At 42.3% G+C, this 14,182-nt stretch overlaps 3 protein-coding genes across 3 annotated transcripts; 2 read left to right on the top strand and 1 right to left on the bottom strand.

Moving 5' to 3' along the window:
• Positions 1 to 107: 107 nt before the first annotated feature.
• LOC129838805 (aldo-keto reductase family 1 member B1-like) lies at positions 108 to 13,762 on the top strand. Its single transcript, XM_055906004.1, has 11 exons — positions 108 to 196; positions 8,891 to 9,021; positions 9,506 to 9,673; positions 10,000 to 10,116; positions 10,225 to 10,302; positions 10,422 to 10,544; positions 10,662 to 10,768; positions 11,039 to 11,120; positions 11,785 to 11,868; positions 13,261 to 13,343; positions 13,427 to 13,762. Exons 2-11 carry the CDS (start codon positions 8,950 to 8,952, stop codon positions 13,467 to 13,469), a joined length of 957 nt encoding a protein of 318 aa, XP_055761979.1. The 5' UTR covers positions 108 to 196; positions 8,891 to 8,949; the 3' UTR covers positions 13,470 to 13,762.
• LOC129838807 (small lysine-rich protein 1) lies at positions 110 to 2,061 on the top strand. Its single transcript, XM_055906006.1, has 3 exons — positions 110 to 196; positions 369 to 444; positions 612 to 2,061. The coding sequence occupies exons 2-3, from the start codon at positions 442 to 444 to the stop codon at positions 885 to 887; spliced, it is 279 nt and encodes a 92-aa protein (XP_055761981.1). The 5' UTR covers positions 110 to 196; positions 369 to 441; the 3' UTR covers positions 888 to 2,061.
• Positions 2,099 to 3,376, bottom strand: LOC129838808 (short transmembrane mitochondrial protein 1). Its single transcript, XM_055906007.1, has 3 exons — positions 3,249 to 3,376; positions 3,007 to 3,060; positions 2,099 to 2,366 (listed from the first exon to the last, which is right to left on the bottom strand). Exons 1-3 carry the CDS (start codon positions 3,261 to 3,263, stop codon positions 2,292 to 2,294), a joined length of 144 nt encoding a protein of 47 aa, XP_055761982.1. The 5' UTR covers positions 3,264 to 3,376; the 3' UTR covers positions 2,099 to 2,291.
• Positions 13,763 to 14,182: the final 420 nt, after the last annotated feature.

Raw genomic sequence — 14,182 nt, 5'->3', positions numbered from 1 at the left:
TGTAAACAGACATTCTTTGTGGGAGACAAAGGACACGCGAGACAGCAACTAACGCCATGCCCAGCAGCACAGAGACGGGGGACAACCTTGTTAAAGCCTGCTGCCTATTCAAACACCAAGAACAAGCCTAGTCTCTACGACAACAGGATACAAACACATGGGAAATCGTCTCTCTGCCAGACGCTTACACTGAAAGGTTGGTAAGCATAACTATTTCTATTTCAATAGTGGTGTGATTTCATTTGACGTAAAAAAAAATAGTTTTCACTTGTTCACAAGGACCTAATAGAAAAATGCCACTTGGTAAGGTTTGGGATGTGGGCAAAAGTAAAAGTAACCTATTCGTGTGATGTCCCTGATGTTTCCAGGTTTCTTTGGTGACACATTTGCAGAGAATGAATGATGATCTCACAAATCAAATAGGAGAGGAATGTCCACACAATGGTACAGTAAATTGGATGTAGTTTTTGAAGCATTGATGCAGTTGTTGCATACATTGATCACTGGTCTAGGGTGCAGTGTAGAGCTAGTAGCCTACATTACTAAAACATACTGCTTAACATGAACTTTTCCATGTATTCTATAGTGATTATCAAATGGTTTGTCCACAGCCTACACAATCAACAAAATCCAGAAAGTCAAGGTCACCTAGTGGCAGGCCTGTCAAAAAGGCTGAGAGAAAGAGGAGGTCATCCAAGAAGAGATCAGTCAGTGCCAAAGCCACCAAGTCAGAAGTGGACATTCTCAGTCCAGCAGCCATGCAGAATGTTTACTACATTTCCCACAATGCAGTTGACTGTCTGGCGTTCCGAGGCTTTGGATGGCCTGAGTCAACTAAAAAGAAAACAGCAGGAATGAAGGGCAAGAAAACAAAAAACAAAAAGTGATTCTACCACAAACCTTGCCAAGCCCAAACCAAACACTGTCAGTTTAGTACGGCTCTATTCAATCCTCATGGTGGAAATCCAGCTTTCCAGCTTGATATAAAAGTTAAGGCGATGTTCCCGATCAGTGGAGGCTACTGAGGGGAGGACGGCTCATAATAATGGCCGAATGGACTGGTTTCACGTTTGATGCAAATCCATTAACTCCATTCCAACCATTACACTTCATTCCAGACCTAAGCAAACACCACTATTCCCGATTTATCAGACTGCATTCATGCTAAACGCTGCTTATGTTGGCTAAATCAGAAATGACCTTTACATTTCTATGGCAGAATCTGTAACGCTTCAGCTTTCCAGATTGAATAGAGCCCTAATTATAATGTATATTTTAGTTTATCTTGTCTGTTCAAGTTTAAAATAGAACTCTGGTTACCTCTGGTGGATTGGTTGTTATTTACAGAGAACAGTGGAAAGAAAACATGGAAATACATTGACCTCTGCTGGCCAACTGGCATACCGGCATACCATACCCAGATGCTCGCAGGAAAAATTGCTGTGACTCGTGTAAAGAATGCTTCTCTGGATAATAGATGTTAAGAATACACATGGCGAGTTAGAATAACTGCCCTACAAAACAATCTATTTTACTAGATGGTGATGAAGTATTGGAGTAGGGGTCCCTTGCTAGACAACACTATCTTATGTGATGCAACACCTTTCTCTTTTCAATTTATGACAACAGAACCAAATTCAGCAACTGTATTCACATCTGAATGAGGCCTACGATGTTAGAGAGCAGCATTTCGATTAGAATTGCAAACAATGCAACTTACATGAGCTACTTATTCTCAGTACCGTAACACCCACAGAAATACAATCCATAGAACAGGCCTCCCAATTCAATTCTATTCATATGATAACATCACTCAAAAGCAGTAACTGCACTCTGTTCAGTTGTCAAAAATGGCAAGTGTAGATTGTAAAAATGCCATGTTTAGACTTGATAGAAATGCTAAGGACTGCCCTGCCCAGCTGCTTGCAAGGATAAGGCCAAGGTTCCTGAAGTGTAGAGGTTCCCACAGCAGTTAGTCATCTTTCCATATCCACTCATAAATAGCACCATCATAACATTATCTTGAAAAGTAGCTAATTCATTTAAGAACACAAACAAAAAGAGCACTGGCCCAGTCCAGGCACTGTGAAAACCCTGCTTAGAGAAGACATTCTTACAATTTATTCCTCTGCCAGTGTAACCTTAGTACACATACTGCTTTTGATATTAAATATTAAACGAGATGAACATTTGGTATCTATCCTCTGCAGTGTGCATCTTGTTGTTCCAATAGTCCCCATCTCTTCAATCTGCCCGTTTCATTCTATCCATGTTGTTGAGCAATCTCTTCTTTACTCTGCCGGAGGTTTCTTCTTTGCCTCCACGTCCTTTTTGAAAGCTTCTATCTTTTTGGAAATGTTGGGGACCTTAAACAGAAGTGGAGTGATCAGAGAAGAGTGCCAAAAAGAAAGAGTTCAATGACATAGGCCTGTTGTGTGTTAGGCAAATACACAGGGGAACCATTGACACGTATAGTGGGTTGTTTCCTAGCGGACTTAACTCCACCGTGAAGGAAATTGGAGCAGAGACCAGGCTATTTGGAATCTCTCTCGGACTACATCGATTTGCCCAATGTCAATACTAGAAGAAAAAAATGAATTATAAAATGCCTACCTTGTACTTATGCTTGTCCTGGTTGCATGCTTTTCTTTTGCTGAATACCATATTTAAAAAAATAAATTAAATCAAAGTGAATCCACTACAACCACAGACTGTTTGCGCATTGTTGTTGCTCTAAGATGGCAACTCAGCGCATGTGCCGCCAATTGAATCTCAACAAGGAAAGAGGGTGGTTGTATTTGATTAACGTTCATTGGAAAAGTATGGAATTCAGCAAACAAAAGACAGGCACGCAACTACAGAGGACAAACACTGGTACAGGGTAGACGTTTCATAATATATGTTTTTTAAGTATTGACTTTGTCGATGTAGTTAAGACTCCAAAGCCTTACTCTGCTCGGTTGGTAGTGGAGTTTAGTCCGCGGCGATAGTTGCCCCTCTTAGTACCTCGTAGTTTTGAGCGAGGTACATCCCAACAACGTTTCCCAAGGTAAACCCAGCCTGCAAGATTATAAATAGTGTTAATCAAGACGGAACACATGTTGTTTTTACTAGCTAGGTCAGCAGCACTGACAATGCATGGTTGGTTATCTAGCTAGCATACAACATAATTAGCCTATCATCAATAAACACATCAAAGAGACGCACTAAGTTTGCAATACATCGTTTTCATTTCGACATCAACTCACCAAAAACTGTAGCATTGTCGTATCTAACGAAGGAGACAATGTTTTATCTATTTTAGCGATCCAGTTTCAAAGCTCGGTCGAAACAACTAGCGAAGTCATCAACAGTGTATAATGCGCATGTCATGTCGCCTTCAAAAAGCATTTTCATTGGCTACGACTCCTGTCTGCAACGTTTCTGTCATCTACGCGAGTGCTGTGTGATCAAAACGCTACTTCTTCGGTGGGGTTGATCGGCGGTTGGCATCCAAAGTTATGGTGCATTACCTCCACCTACTGTACTGGAGTGTGGGCCAGAAACAGGGAGACACTAAATCCTACCTGCCAGCTCCGTTGCTCTTAAAAAATAAAAAATATGTAAGACTATCTTATGACGTTCGTTACAATACGTTTTAAACTAATTTCCTGTATCCCCTTCTCCCCCATACTAGATCTCAGCCTCTTTATTTCTCTCTGATACTGCCCACGCTGTAGCAATACATGCTCCATGGTCTCTGTTTCCTGGCAATAATCCCACTTTCCTGTTTGGATGCTTGCAAATGAAATTATATTGGTCACATACACATATTTAGCAAATGTTATTGTGGGTGTAGCGAAATGCTTTCTAATCACTTTTAAGGTCTTATTCAACCGGATGTGTCCCACCCTTAATCTTGTAAAAATAGTCTCTCTTCCTGCTGTCCTCCCCTCACCGACTTTCCTCTGTACTTGAAATGAATGCCTGCCCTTAGTATCTCTATTCAACTGCTCCTGCCATCTCTGCACCATCACTGTTCATATCAGGCTTTTTACCTCTGCCGTGCTCATTGAAACTACAACATCAAACATCTCTACTACTAAGTGCTTGTTTAGCCAGTACATCAACTGCCTCGTTCCCCTCCAACCCCACATGGGCTGGGACACAAGTAAATCTTACCTGTATAACCATCTGTTTTATCCTGCCATGGGTTTGTAGTACCTCATAAAGCAGGTCTTGTCTGCTACGTGAGCTAAAGGACTGGAGACTCATCAACACTGCACATTAACCAGAACAAATTACTACTCCTGCACCCACTGCAAGGCCAACAGTATGGCCATCCGCTCCGCCGTATGTACAGACAGATGATCTGTAATACTTTTCCTGACTGCCAGCTCACATTCCGGCACGACAAATGCCGGCCCAGCACGTCCTGTCCTTGGATCTTTTGAACCATCTGTGTAAATGGCCACAAAACCTTGACACACAGTATCCAGACATCTCTTAAACAAATCAGATGGATCAACACGCTTCATATCTTTCTGGAGTCTCTCCAACACTTCTAGATCAACTACTGGAAGCGGGAGTAACCACGGTGGATTTACAGGAATAGCTACTGTTCATTTCCACAAAGTTTGCTGCTTCGGTGTCTTTAGATATTTTTGTCAGATGTTACTGCGGAATACCGAAGTATAATTACAAGCATTTCAGTGTCAAAGGCTTTTATTGACAATTACAAGAAGTTGATGCAAAGAGTCAATATTTGCAGTGTTGACCCTTCTTTTTCAAGACCTCTGCAATCCGCCCTGGCGTGCTGTCAATTAACTTCTGGGCCACATCCTGACTGATGGGAGCCCATTCTTGCATAATCAATACTTGGAGTTTGTCAGAATTTGTGGGTTTTGGTTTGTCCACCCGTCTCTTGAGGATTGACCACAAGTTCTCAATGGGATTAAGGTCTGGGGAGTTTCCTGGCCATCGGCCCAAAATATCAAATTTCTGTTCCCCAAGCCACTTAGTTATCACTTTTGCCTTATGGTAAGGTGCTCCATCATGCTGTAAAAGGCATTGTTCATCACCAAACTGTTCCTGGATGGTTGAGAGAAGTTGCTCTCGGAGGATGTGTTGGTATCATTCTTTATTCATGGCTGTGTTCTTAGGCAAAATTGTGAGTCAGCCCACTCCCTTGGCTGAGAAGCAACCCCACATATGAATGGTCTCAGGATGCTTTACTGTTGGCATGACAACATGATTACTGATGGTAACGCTCACCTTGTCTTCTCCGGACAAGCTTTTTTCCGGATGCCCCAAACAAACGGAAAGGGGATTCATCAGAGAAAATTACTTTACCCCAGTCCTCAGCAGTCCAATCCCTGTACCTATTGCAGAATATCAGTCTGTCCCTGATGTTTTGCCTGGAGAGAAGTGGCTTCTTTGCTGCCCTTCTTGACACCAGGCCATCCTCCAAAAGTCTTTGCCTCACTGTGCGTGCAGATGCACTCACACCTGCCTGCTGCCATTCCTGAGCAAGATCTGTACTGGTGGTGCCCCGATCCCACAGCTGAATCAACTTTAGGAGATGGTCCTGGCGCTTGCTGGACTTTCTTGGGCGCCATGAGGCCTTCTTCACAACAGTTGAACCGCACTCCTTGAAGTTCTTGATGATCCGATAAATGGTTGATTTAGGTGCAATCTTACTGGCAGCAATATCCTTGCCTGTGAAGCCCTTTTTGTGCAAAGCAATGATGACGGCACGTATTTCCTTGCAGGTAACCATGGTTGACAGAGCAAGAACAATGATTTCAAGCACCACCCTTCTTTTGAAGCTTCCAGTCTGTTATTCGAACTCAATCAGCATGACAGAGTGATCTCCAGCCTTGTCCTCGTCAACACTCACACCTGTGTCAACGAGATAATCACTGACATGTCAGCTGGTCCTTTTGTGGCAGGGCTGAAATGCAGTGGATAAGTTTTTTGGAGATTCAGTTCATTTGCATGGCAAATCGGGACTTTGCAATTAATTGCAATTCATCTGATCCCTCTTCATAACATTCTGGAGTATATGCAAATTGCCATCATACAAACTGAGGCAGCAGACTTTGAAAATGTATATTTGTGTCATTCTCAAAACTTTTGGCCACGACTGTAATATCCTCTGCCTGGGTGACAACAGCTGGGGTCTAACAACACCTGTGCCAATATATCCTCCAAACACCGGCTTCTCGGGCATTATCACTTAAATAACGAATCATGCAAAAAAAAATACAGTTGTGAGGAATATGTTAGTTAATGTAGAGACAAACGATTATGCATATTTTTTTGGTCAAAGCTAATTTACGAAAATGGCTATTTAGCAAGCTAGCTGACTAGCTAACATTATAAGCCATATAGCAGGTTACCTTTATGGGCGTTGTGACATGAGTATGTAACGGTTTTCTTCTGTGGACGAAGGAGAGGACCAAAGCGCAGCGTAGTAAATGTTCATCATGTTTAATAAAGACCATAAACGTGAACACTACAAAATACAAAAACAACAAAACGTGAAAACCGAAACAGTCCTATCTGGTGCAGAGACACAAAGACAGAAAACAACCACCCACAAAACCCAACACAAAACAGGCTACCTAAATATGGTTCCCAATCAGAGACAATGACTAACACCTGCCTCTGATTGAGAACCATATCAGGCCAAACATAGAAACAGGAAAACTAGACACACAACATAGAATGCCCACTCAGCTCACGTCCTGACCAACACTAAAACAACGAAAATACAAAAGAACTATGGTCAGAACGTGACAGAGTATGACATTGTAATTCTGGTTGTTTAAAAATCTCTTAATGACCAAACCCTTTTTTTCAATTGTCATCTAAAATGACGTATCCTATCTAACTGCCTGTAGATCAGGACCTGAAGCAAGGATATGCATATTCTTGATACCATTTGAAAGGAAACACTTTGAAGTTTGTTGAAATGTGAAATTAATGTAGGAGAATATAACACATTAGATATGGTAAAAGATAATACAATGGAAAAAAAAAAATGTATTTTTTTGTACCATCATCTTTGAAATGCAAGAGAAAGGCCATAATTGTCAGAGTCGTGTGTATAGGTGGCAGGGAAGTCAGGCGCAGGAGAGTCAAACGGAGTGTAAAATGGAGTCTTTTAATGAAAGTCCAAATACATGCTCCATAACACTAATAAGAAACGAACAAACAAATATGGGTACGAAGACCCGTCACGCACCTATACACATAAAAAACAATACTAACAAGAAATAATCTCTGACAAAGACATGAGGGGAAACAGAGGGTTAAATACACAAGAGGTAATGGATGGGATTGAAAACAGGTGTGTGGGAAGACAAGACAAAACCAATGGAAAATGAAAAATGGATCGATGATGGCTAGAAGACCGGTGACGTCGACCGCCGAACACCGCCCGAACAAGGAGAGGCAACGACTTCGGTAGAAGTCGTGACAATAATGAATTATTCCAGCCCAAGCGCAATTTCGATTTTGGCCACTAGATAGCAGCAGTGCATGTGCAAAGTTTTAGACTGATCCAATGAACCATTGCATATCTGTTCAATCTTGTGTCGACTGCCCAAATGTGCCTAATTGGTTTATTAATACATTTTCAAGTTCATAATTGTGCACTCTCCTCAAACAATAGCATGGTAGTATTTCACTGTAATAGCTACTGTAAATTGGACAGTGCAGTTAGATCAAAAAGAATTTAAGCTTTCTGCCCATATCAGATATGTCTATGTCCTGGGATTTATTTTTTGTTACGTACAACCTCATGCTAATCACATTAGCCTATGTTAGCTCAACCGTCCCGCGGGTAGGACACCGATCCCGTAGAGGTTCATGTTTTAGGGACTCCTGAAACAACCAGCCCCACCCTCAGACTTTCATCCTTTGTTTGTACATTTCCACTTTTCTCAAGTTTAGATAAACGTGCATGAAGCAATGTGTGCACTGCAGACGCTAGCTAGCTAGTTTGTGGCTCCAGAGGCATCTAGACAGGCTCTTCAGGGCCGTCAGTAGTTGTCAAGTCTTAAACCCCGCCCATTTCTACAATTTCTCTCCTTAAAATTTGACTTTAAACCTAACCTTAACCACACTGCTAACAGTATGCCTGACCTTGAAAGGTTCACATTTAGTAAACTAGCTATGCTTTTGAGGCTTGTGTTGCAGATCTGCATAAAATATGGAGTCTGTGGTTGTGGGTCTGATGCGTTTAATCTATTGTGTTTTTATGCTAGGCCTCCTTCATACATTTTATGCTAGTCACACCTGCATACAAAACTGTATGCACAGGATGCTGATTTCAACAGTCAGTGTCTCAAGCATTGGACCATGAGTCTCTGACTGCTGAAATCCCCATGACGTGTCCTTTTTATCACAATCATTGCAAGGTCAAAAATCACTCCAATATTGTATTTAAAAACTCGCCTATTTGTGAGCAGGTTATTACCTTGTATAAGGAAGAGGATTTGGCTCTCGACAACCTACACATACTGATCAACACCGACAGAGCTGTATACTTGACCTTGTTATATCATATGTTCTTCAACTCAATCAACGTTAGCACGAATTGCCTCCTTCATCACATCCTGAATTATTTAAGTAAACAATGTTTGCCTAGTCACTGTGACAAGCAAACCCTCTTTCGCACACGTACACACACGTATACATGTTGATTCATTCAGCTACTCCATCACTCCCCATTTTCTGTCCCCGTTCGCTGCTTTAGATGTAGGGTTGCGGGAGGCAGGCGTGACCAAACAAACACAGTCGCTCTCCCTCTACATAAACCCCGTAACCCTCCTCACATCTGTGTTTCAGCTCTTTGTGCTGCACTGAGAACACTGATTCCTTATTCCTTCCACTCTGAATACAGGGATCCTCTCCTCTCACAACCCAGGATCCTAGGATTGATACTACAGCAGATCTTTAAAGATGACACCCACACCAACTGTAACTCTCAACACCGGGGCCAGCATGCCTAGCGTAGGCTTGGGGACATGGAGGGTAAGATCAAGCGAAATTGTGTTTCTTCTAGTCATCTTGCATGGATGGCGTTGATCATTGTTGAACTGAACTCATGGAATCAACAATAGGCAGTTAACTGTTTCTTTCCTTTGGCAGCTACCGGTATGTTTATGTTCAAATAAATGACAGTCTTCTCATTTGCCATATATCCTGAGAGTTTTAATGAACTATGATGATGAGCAAGATGAAGCATCTTAATTTTGCACCAATGTTTTACTGTCACACTTGGAATTGCGGTTTAGCCTATACTTGAATTTACCAACATAGGTAACTAAATTATGGCCTAACTCTGTGATATTAATGATGAGGATTATATTATACAGTGTAATCATACATCTATCATGATGAGTATTTCTACAGTATTCTGTAACCTTTCTGTCAGAGGCTTAAATCAAGTGTGAGGTAACCACAATAGAACACAATATATAGCCCTAATCTGTAATTCCTCTGAATCCCTGTGCAGGCAGATGCGGGCAAGGTAGCAGAGGCAGTGAAAGCGGCCATCTCTGCAGGCTACAGACACATAGACGGAGCCTACTATTACCAGAATGAGGATGAGGTCGGGGATGGCATTCACACCATGATTGGCCAGGGGGTGGTGAAGAGAGAGGAGCTTTTCGTCGTCAGTAAGGTGAGGACGATTATCGACTTGGTCACTGTGTCAAAAAGTGGAAAACGTGTCAAGAATCATTAGTCATGTTTGTAGATTTGGTCATATGATTTCCCACTAGACGCCAGGCAGACAAAGAGCTCCATACGGGCTGAAGGCATGTCATGTACATGCTCTCTGTATAGTCACCAATGTCATGCTAGTACTATCATTTGTTCTGGGTGCACTCTTACTCAACTGCCACACGTCACCATGACACTTCAATTTGTCCATAGGATAATATTGGCATTTAAATTGTATTTCAACATGCACTGCAGCAGTCTAATATAACTGTTTCTCCCAAATAGCTGTGGTGTACTCTCCAGCAGAAGTCTATGGTGAAGGGAGCCTGTCAGAAGACCCTGAGTGACCTCAGACTGGACTACCTGGACCTCTACCTAATACACTCCCCGATGTGCTTTCAGGTACTGTGTGTGTCTGTGTCAATAAAATGACTCTATCAGCTTTAAAACTGTCCCTGGTTAAGAGCGAGAAGACCATTGTCCCTGTGACTGACCTGTTTGTCAATGCAGCCTGGAGAGAATCTATTTCCTTTTGGTGAAGACGGACAAGTAATCGCAGGTGACAGCAACTTCCTGGACACTTGGGAGGTAAGGAAAACAAAAATGGTATACTGTATTTCAAAACAAACATCCCCGACACCAGCGAACAAGATTATACCGTAAGATATTTGACCGTTTACCGAGCTAGATCTTGACCTATTGAATAGGCTATGGAGGAGCTGGTGGATGCTGGACTGGTCAAGGCTATCGGTGTCTCCAACTTTAACAAAGACCAGATTGAATCCATCCTGAACAAGCCAGGCCTCAAGTATAAACCTGCCAACCTACAGGTACTGTAGTCTGTGGTGATCAAGACAGACAAAACCAGTCAATACAGTTTGTATCAAGGCATTATTGCCCCCCATCTCTGTATTCCCAACACCTCATCTTTGTATTTGTCCCTTCAGGTTGAATGCCACCCCTATCTGACTCAGGAGAAGCTGATCAACTACTGTCACTCTAAAGGCATCTCAGTGACAGCCTACAGTCCTCTGGGCTCCCCAGACAGACCATGGTGAGATAGATCACACTTTAAGATATTCCTGATGTGTATACAGTCACTTTGGATCAAATAGAAGGTTCAAGAATTAAATACACTCAACCTGTACACTGAAATGATTGAAAACATGCATTGTGTTTAATTGGTTATTGACAACGTTTCAATGAGTGCGTGCAGTGTCGGACCCTACTCTTTCCCTAGATTTTTTTTCCAGGCCCCACCCACCACAAACAATGACGTGTGTTTGACTTCACGTCAACACAAAATAAATGACATTTTCAACAGGGCGAAACCTGGTGAGCCGTCCCTGCTTGAGGACCCAAAGATAAAGGCCATCGCTGTTAAGCACAATAAGACCACAGCACAGGTATGAGTGAAACAACACTTTCCCTTAATTCTGCCTTTAGTGACATACAAGATTTGATCCTGTATTTTATGCCTTATCCAGAAATATTGAATTACACCAACAATGAAAGAAATCGTCTGAGGATGGTGCTGGACCATCTGATATGAAAAGAAAAGAGGACACTTTGATGAAAAGGTTCAAATCCAGGCATGTCACATGACTGCACCAAACACAGGGTCCTGGCTATAGGGAATACGAAGGGCAGAACAAACAGTATTCTCAACCATGCTTACTCCTGTGAAGTTCTGAATTTTCAACAAAAGTCCATTCAAGTTGAGGTTAATGTGGCTGATATACCACTCTTCAAAGAACCTTACAGTACAAGTATATATGGTGATAGGCTAATCATTGTTTATAAATCTATGTATGAAATGGGATATTGGTCTCTGTGTAGCATTTACAGAAAACAGCTAGGGATTAGAATGGGGACATTCAATTGTCATGGTTTTGTCTGCTGTTTTCCCAAGACACGTCTCTTCTAACGTAAGAATCATTGTTTTGAAACCACGTCGTCGGGGTGTGGTGGTCCAACACTCACATGGTAACAGTTACATTCTTTGGCTGGGTAAAAGGACTCTTGGTCTAGGGCCAGTTAAGGGACCAATCCCTGTTCTTATCTCCACAGGTCCTTATCCGCTTTCAAATCCAGAGGAATGTGATCGTCATTCCCAAGTCGGCTACGCCCTCCCGGATCAAGGAAAATTTCCAGGTATTTTTTGACAATTACAATTGTGACTGGAATCGATTCAATAAAATATATATATTTTATACTTCAAATAAAATGTTTCACTTTATTGAACTTTGGCAGTGTATTTTCCATTCAAATATAACTGCCTAGATAGAGATGTGGAAACCACTAAGTTCTAAGGGCGTGCTTACACAGAATCCCGAAGGAGTTGCTCGCCCAGAGGTTAAATCCCTGCCTCCCAACCAAGAGGTTCTAGGTTCAAATCTCCTCTCTTGTCTGTTTCAATGTCAAATATACAAAGAGCGGTATTCTAAGTGTGGAAGAGCTGTTGGCTCTGGTAAGAATCTTACCTCTGATGTACAGAGTTGTAGGTTCAATCCCAGGCTCAGCTCCTGAATGTAGTTGCGTTCACTCTGGGATAGTTGGAAGGCTGTCAGAACTCATGGTGATAAATACCTGGTGTCCCCTCCTGGAAAAAGTGGGCCCTTAGTTTTAAATAAAGACGTGCCTATATTTAAACAAAGTTCACACTTTTTCCAGGAGTGGTTTAGCCCGTCCGCTTGTCATGCTCTTCCAGCCAATGCCAGTGCCCTCCGGGCATCAAATGTGTGGCAGCCACTCCCCTTAGTAGCCAACCATGCTCAAGAGCCAGCACAAGAGTTCAAACTTACAACCTTGTGCTTTGGGGGGAAAGATCCTTACACCAGAGCCACAGACCCCTTCACACTTATTACCCTTCTTTGTATACAGTGTACGAAACATTACGAACACCTCCCTAATTGAGTTGCACCCCCCCTCAGAACAGCCTCAATTCGTCGGGGCATGGACTCTACAAGGTGTTCGAAAGTGTTCCACAAGGATGCTGGCCCATGTTGACTCCAATGATTCCCACAGTTGTGTCAAGATGGCTGGATGTCTTTTGGGTGGTGGACCATTCTTGATACACACGGGAAACTGTTGAGCGTGAAAAACCCAGCAGTGTTGCAGTTCTTGATATACTCAAACCAGTGCGCCTGGCCCCTATTACCATACCCCGTTCAAAGGCACTTAAATATTGTCTTGCCCATTCACCCTTTGAATGGGCAAGACAAAGTGACATCAATAAGGGATGACCTGGTCAGTCTGTCATGGAAAGAGCTGTTCCTAATGTTTTGTACACTCAGTGTATATGATATTGAGAGTCGTACACAAACAGGCGAGTAGTTTTGAACCTACATGCAAGGCAGTGATTTAACCTGGGAGCCACTGACACCTTCACCTTTTCTTTTTGTATATTTCACATTGAGAGTTGCACGCAAAAAGAGAAATTGTGGGATTTGAACCCACAACCTCTTGGTTTCAAGGCAGGGACGTAACCCCAGAGCCACTGTTTCCTTCACACTCCTAAATTGTTATTTTGTCGCCTTCAAACAGGTGTTCGACTTCAAGTTAAGTCCCGCAGACATGAAAGTCATCCTTGGTTTCAACAGGAACTGGAGAGGATTCGCTATGGAATGGTGAGTCCAGAGTGTCTAGATGCTGACTTCGACTCTTTCTCTTTCACCTGTTCTTCCCTGACGTACCCTCCTCCTCGCTGCAGGGGCAACAAGCACAAAGACTTCCCTCTGCATGCAGAGTACTGAAACCTCAGAGTGGAACTGGAGCTAAAGACAGAGAAAGGACACTGACCTGACACCCATTCCTAGTGCCCGTCTTCCTGTCTGTGAAAAACACTGGGGACATACAGCGAGAAGTCCAGTAGTTGTATATAGACTCAACCACTACTTTGACATTGTTCATGAGAGACAGGAAAGTTCAGGAGGCGAACAGAACGTCCACAGAAAATGTCAGTGTGATGTAACAAATGTCATGTATTTCTACATATTTGAAACAAGATTCTAATCCTGAAATATAAACTGCTATCTGACTACCTTGATCTATGAATATCATCTGCATATATAATAAGAACACAGTATTAAGTCAATGAGAAGTGCTTTCTCATCCTGTAAGGCAAGGAGTGTGAATGACTCATTCTAGGCCAAAGGACTAAGCATTTGAGTGAAAGAGTGTTCAACAACATATCTTCATGAACATAGCTTATCCTAATAGTACATTGACCTATGTTCATGAAGATATGTTGTTGAACACTCTTTGGCCATTTTTATCTCTGAAACAAAAATGAAACATCTCACAGTTGATATGTAATACTGTACATCACACACACACACACACACACACACACACACACACACACACACACACACACACACACACACACACACACACACACACACACACACACACACACACACACACACACACACACACACACACACACACACACAATGTCCATGTA

This window comes from Salvelinus fontinalis, chromosome 39 (genome assembly GCF_029448725.1).
Source record: "Salvelinus fontinalis isolate EN_2023a chromosome 39, ASM2944872v1, whole genome shotgun sequence".
In the NCBI taxonomy this organism is placed as follows: Eukaryota; Metazoa; Chordata; class Actinopteri; order Salmoniformes; family Salmonidae; genus Salvelinus; species Salvelinus fontinalis.
This window is presented reverse-complemented; position numbering and strand designations above follow the sequence as displayed.

Coding starts and splice junctions, on each gene's coding strand:
- LOC129838808 (XM_055906007.1), bottom strand. Junction 2,367..3,006: donor ACCTCGCTCAAAACTACGAG/GTACTAAGAGGG, acceptor CTTCTGTTTAAG/GTCCCCAACATTTCCAAAAA.
- LOC129838805 (XM_055906004.1), top strand. CDS start 8,950: ATGACACCCACACCAACTGTAACTCTCAACACCGGGGCCAGCATGCCT. Junction 10,117..10,224: donor ACTCCCCGATGTGCTTTCAG/GTACTGTGTGTG, acceptor TTGTCAATGCAG/CCTGGAGAGAATCTATTTCC. Junction 10,545..10,661: donor ATAAACCTGCCAACCTACAG/GTACTGTAGTCT, acceptor TTGTCCCTTCAG/GTTGAATGCCACCCCTATCT.